The sequence below is a fragment of the Oncorhynchus clarkii genome, chromosome 2 (assembly GCF_045791955.1).
Source record: "Oncorhynchus clarkii lewisi isolate Uvic-CL-2024 chromosome 2, UVic_Ocla_1.0, whole genome shotgun sequence".
NCBI classification, from domain to species: domain Eukaryota; kingdom Metazoa; phylum Chordata; class Actinopteri; order Salmoniformes; family Salmonidae; genus Oncorhynchus; species Oncorhynchus clarkii.
Window position 1 is genome coordinate 15,432,644 of NC_092148.1, and position 5,940 is coordinate 15,438,583.

General features: G+C 43.9%; 1 protein-coding gene across 1 annotated transcript; it reads left to right on the plus strand.

Annotated features, from left to right (window-relative positions):
- Positions 1-422: 422 nt before the first annotated feature.
- Positions 423-4,514, plus strand: LOC139422573 (zinc finger protein 436-like). The gene is made up of 4 exons (XM_071173720.1): positions 423-477; positions 2,168-2,547; positions 2,647-2,722; positions 2,977-4,514. Exons 2-4 carry the CDS (start codon positions 2,200-2,202, stop codon positions 4,359-4,361), a joined length of 1,809 nt encoding a protein of 602 aa, XP_071029821.1. The 5' UTR covers positions 423-477; positions 2,168-2,199; the 3' UTR covers positions 4,362-4,514.
- Positions 4,515-5,940: the final 1,426 nt, after the last annotated feature.

A 5,940-nucleotide genomic window follows, 5' to 3' on the forward strand; every position in this document is an offset into this window, starting at 1 on the left:
ATGGATAAGAACCATCATTGGCCTGCAGTGGTGTTGATATCACCTTTGTCCTGTACAGCATTGGTTCCCAACCAGGGGTACTAGCCTGAAAACTCATAGACTAATGAGACTATAGGCCTACTGGTAAAATGCACATGGGATACTTCAAGGGTACTCCAAGCAAAGCTAAATTTAGTTGGTGGTACAGTAACTAAAAACGGTTGGGAACCAATGCTGTACAGTATCATTCCCACATTCTGACAGCAGAAGAGGCCTGTTATTATTGCAGTAAAATACCTATTTTTATTATGAGAAACATACCACACATTTCCAGTATTATTTATTTTTTAGGGATATTGCTTTAAGAATCCACATCAATAAACCGCCTCCAAATAGCGGCATATCGAGGATCCATTACCTGATTGGTCAAGGCCAGGTTTAGTAGGCACTTTAAGGACATAAACTAGGAAGTGCAGCGTTTTTATGGCGTCGACAAAGGTAGGCGAGGCTGTGTTTGCCCTTCTATCATTGAGCATTTACGAGATATAAAATATGTTAGCCTTTGTTGTATTGTTCTTATCAACAAAGACAAGACTACTCGTTAACGACTTCTGTGAAACTCCATGTGATTATTGCATTTTCGTTGTCGTGTGTTGCACCAAAGATACTGGATATAATGACGAGATGCGTGTGTCTCCGCCCTAACAATGGGGATTCGTTGTCAACAGAGGACAACGGCGAGGTCCCCCCTATTGCTTTCTTTAGATAGGTGGATACATCTCGTTTTTTGAATATTCTATGAGGGGAGTTAACGTCCAACGCCCGTAGACCGTCTTGAATTTCAACAGGGACAGCTCTAGTATAAAGTGATTTTCTCAAAGTTGCCGGGATGTCAGTGCATCACACTTATATCAGTACACTCGTAATAACCTAAGCATTACCAAACTTCTATTATATCAAATAAGCCGCACGTATTACAATAGCATTTACTTTTTTATCTTGACTTAATTCGACACTCTCATTGCCCCGACCCCATACAAAAACGCCATACATAATTAATGATCTGCTTAACGTGGACAGATTTTGGGCAGAGTACACCCTCTTGCATTGCCTCTCCCCATCTGGTTGCACTTGCATTCATTAGCATCTATGAATCACACGAATACATAGGATTGACGTCAAACGGAAGAACCAAGGACAGGATGGTTCCAGGGGCTATTCATTAGCTGATTCTGTTGCAAAACGTTTCTTTAACGGAAGCAAAAGGAACGAAACGGGGAGGGACCTATCTGAATTTGTCCAATAGAAACTCGTGGTTGGACTAATGACTACACCCCTGATGTTCTGAGATTCTATCTGGTGTTTACAAAACAATTTCTGCTGTGAGATTATTATATCAGAGTTCAAGGATGCTGCGAGATTATGATATCCTGACTTGTTTAAAGGTGCTAAGTGGTCAATCTGATGTTTGCATTGGCCGTGCAGCATTTACGGCAATACGCCTCTGCAGAAGTCAGGGCATTTATACTTATTGCACTTTGTCAAGCAGCGCAGATCTGTTGTAAAGGCAGTTGCCAAGGAATGAGTTTGTGTTTATACAGGATCTCCCAACCCTACCTACCGTGACCCAATCATGTCAATGCGGAGGAGCTAAATGGAGCCCTCCACATTGTTACAACATTTGGGAGACGCCATCCATTTGCTTCACACCATCCAAATGGAGCCTCTGACCGCATAAATCGGCTTTTAGACAAAGCGATTTTAACGGTAGAGCAAAGGATGGCAATGTATGGGAAATGAATGGCTGCAGTATTGCCATTATAATGACTATATAATGCATGGAATGCCAAGGCTTAAATGTATAAAAGTGTGTATTCTAATTTAAAGTGTATGTTCTGTCCTTGTGCTGTACCTAATTGATGAATGTTATGTAATATGTCATGTTTTGTGTGGACCCCAGTAAGAGTAGCTACTGCTTTAGCTAATGGGCATCCTAATGAAATACAAATCCTAGCAGCTCAAGACATTAGCTAGTTAGTTTAGGGATCATGAGTGGCACAGCAGTCTAAGGCACTGCATCTTAGTGCTAGAGGCGTCACTACAGACCCTGGTTTGATATTAGTATGATCCCTGCCTGGTATAGCTCTCTAAGGGTGATGCTCAATAAAACCTGCTCTTTTCCCCACAGAATTCAAATGAAGAAGCACTCCAGTCAACAAGATGAAGAGCAAACCTGGGAAAAAGCAACACAACCAAACTAAGATGTCTAAACAACATCGAGACCCCATCAAAACAGTGTGTGGAAGACAGTCAGATGATGTTGACTGCAATAGAGAAGAACCAGACATTAGTCAAGCACCCTACATTACTAAAGGAGTTTGTATCAGCTCCATCCAAATCAAAGAGGAACCAACAGACTTTGAACAGCAGGGAATGGGAGAGGAACAAAACCGTTCAGTTCCTTCCTTCCAGAAGAAGCACATCAAACATCAAAATACATCTAATCCAATGACCGGGTGTAGCCAGATATCAAGGAGTCCTATGGTGATGCTAACAAGATTGTCTAATGTAAGAAGAGTTCCCAACATGTGACAGTTAGTAACTAGATAAGTGTTTCGACTTTTGGTTCATGCATACTGTGGTTTCTTCATCTTTCTAATCCATAAGGTGGTGGTTAAGACTCTTCTGCGAGACACTAAAGTGTGTTTGGTGAAGGAGGAAAACCCAGACGAGACAGATGGAGGTAAGGCATAGTTCATACATCCAGTTCACCCTCAACATTGCATTTGAAATGGATGATGGGATTACCTGAGCATCACTTGAACATTAATTTTGCAAACTTTGAAATTAATATTCAGCAAAGATATTTACTCAAGTATTTTATTGTTGAATGAGTTAATGTAAGAAATCACATTTGTGTTCTGTTTCCTCCTTACATCGCTTTCTTCTCACTCTTTCTACCATCCTTCCACTGCTCTGTCCCTCCCTCTTCCTCAGTCTCTACTTCTCAGTTCTTTCCTTGTCCACACTGCACCATTTCCTTCACTGACTGTTACTTCCTGGAGAACCACATCAAGACCAAACACCCGAAGCAGTACCTGGCCATGCTGAAAAGCCACGTCTCAAAGAGTAAAACCGTGTATGCCCCCACACACAGCTGTCCCCACTGTAGCTGCATGTTCCATACCTCACGGCAGCTACACGTCCACACCCGCCAGGCCCACCCCTCTCCCTCTCTGAGAAAACTCCACCCCTGCCCCTATTGTGCCCGCAGCTTCCAGTACATAGCCAGACTGCATACTCACTGCAAGGTTTGGCACAAAATGTCTGTCGCTTTCACCGATGGGTACCTCAGTTGCGCTGACTGTGGAAAGAGCTTCAAGAATTGCTGGGGACTGGGGCCTCACCAGTGTCACAAGCCTGAGGACACTAAGCTTGAGAATGGCCCTGTCTGTCTGAACATCGGCATGCCATGCTCAGAGTGTGGCAAAAGCTGCTCTAGTCCTCGGAATCTGCGCATTCACATGCGCACACACACCGGCGAGAAGCCCTACGTCTGTAAGGAGTGTGGCAAGAGCTTCTCAGAAGCCAGCAGTCATTGCAAACACATGATGATACACTCGGGGGTCAAGCCATTCAAATGCCAGGATTGTGGAAAGGATTTTGCCAGGATGGGGCGCCTCCGAGTTCACATGACTATTCACTCTGGCGAGAAGTCTTTCTCCTGCTCCAAATGTGACAAGCGGTTTGCATACAAGGACTGTCTGAATCTTCACCTGCGCACACACTCAGGGGAGAGACCTTTCAAGTGTACTGTGTGTGGTAAAGACTTTGCTTACAGAAATTATCTGAAGTTGCATCTGAAGATCCACAACAATGAAAGGAACTACCATTGTGGGGTTTGTGGGCTGAAGTTCATAAACAGTGCAGCATTGAAAACCCACCAGCGCACACACACAGGTGAGAGGCCTTACCACTGCACAGTGTGTGACAAGACATTTTTCCGACATGAACACCTGAAGAACCACCAGCGCACTCACACAGGTGAGAAACCATACACCTGTACCGAGTGCGGTAAAAGCTTCACTCAGTCTGGAGATCTGACCAAACACAAGCGCATCCACACTGGGGAGAGGCCATTTGAATGTTCTGAATGCCACCGACGGTTTATCTGTTCTGCTGATCTGACCAGACACATGAGGATCCACAATAACTCACGGCCATATCCCTGCCAAGAGTGTGACAAGAGATTCCGCTTGGCCAACCACCTTAAAATTCACATGAGGACCCACACTGGGGAGAGACCATACTCCTGCCCCCGTTGCCATCGCACCTTCACTCGCACCCACCACCTCTCTGGTCACCTGCCTAGATGTCACTGAATGATGAAATTAGAATGTATATAAATAGTATTTTACTCTTGTTGTAGTGATTCAATAAGGGAACAGTGATGTACAGAAGATGGTTTTGTGCCCGACTGTTGCGGTAATGCCAATAAAGGCCTCTATAGTCTGTGAGAGATGGCACGCCTGTTATGTAGTTCTGGTGTTTTTTGTGCATGCAAACTTGTTGATTGAGTTGGAGGCGTGTGTAGCCAATAAGAGAGTCATATCCCACATTTCAGTCTCCCAGTATACGTTGGCCTGCACTGGCTGGTTTTGATATTGCAGCATGTTACGAAATGCAAGCTATTGAAGAGGATTGATTTAAGCTCTTAAAGGCTCTGCATGGTAAATCTGCCATCTGCTGTGACCGTATAGCACTTACTGAGATGCAGCCGCCACAGTAGCCAGAACAATGTTTATACAGGACCTCCTGCCCCCACTTATCATCAACCAATCATGCCAATGATGAGCTATACAGTGCCCTCTGCATTGTTACAAAATGTGAGAGGCGCACAGTGATGTGGTACGGAGCTTGATTTGGCCTCTGCATGCCTCCGGAGGCTTCGCAATTGTGTCACACCTTCGACCACATTTGTGGATCAAGCATAGATTGGCTTTCAGGCTACACTATCATTCCCACATTTTGATAGTCACATTGTGGACTTAGGGACATTCTCAATTAGCCTAGCTAACTCTTCCGTCATCTCATCGCCTCTTTTTGAAACTGGTCAAAGGTCATCAAAGAGAGGAGGCGAGGAAATGTGGAAACAAATGCACATGTATGAAGACTCCTTCACATGCAAATTAAATGTTTAAAGTAGTACAAAGTCATTTAGATAGTTTTATGAATAAAAGGATAAGTAGCATGTCGTTTTTAAATACGTGCCCCTCCCGCAAAGGACTCGGGTAGGATAATCTTGTGCTTCCTTGACATGAGGGTGCAAGGACACTTCTCAGTTCACCTACTAACATATTGACACTCGACCACTTATCGGTTTCTGGGTCACGGAGGACAGAGTATTCGAGGAGAGGACAGCCTTTTGTCCAAATGAGAACATCCCCTAGTCTCTGAAATTCCAGACCTAGGGCAACAAGGCTGTGGGTTGTAGGTCTTGTGGTTGAAGAAGCTGACACAATGTGCCAACAGTGCATTAGACTAATATATATATATATATATATATATATATATATATATATATATATATATATATATATTGGTGTGCTTGTTAAAGGGTTAATGATGCAAGGTGATTTGTAGATCAGTCAGTCTCGACTTGCATTTAAAGTCGGCTGCAATGTCGAACGCGCCCATTTATAACTAACTCGAAATAGTCAATTTATGTCGTTTTCAATGAGGGGGTTCGATCAATCTTGCCCAGGCAAGCGTGTAGTCGTGTTTTGCACCTGCTGAAAGTAGATTGCATTCGATTTGGAACCGAGCTGCCTCGGCGTGAGACCACTGATTAACAAAAAGGAAGAGGAAGGCATAACTCGCAGAAACTCGGTCTTTCTCCAGCAGGTGGCGTTTGTTCATTGTTTCAACAAACAAGGAGTTTAAATGAGAGTGTAAAACCGG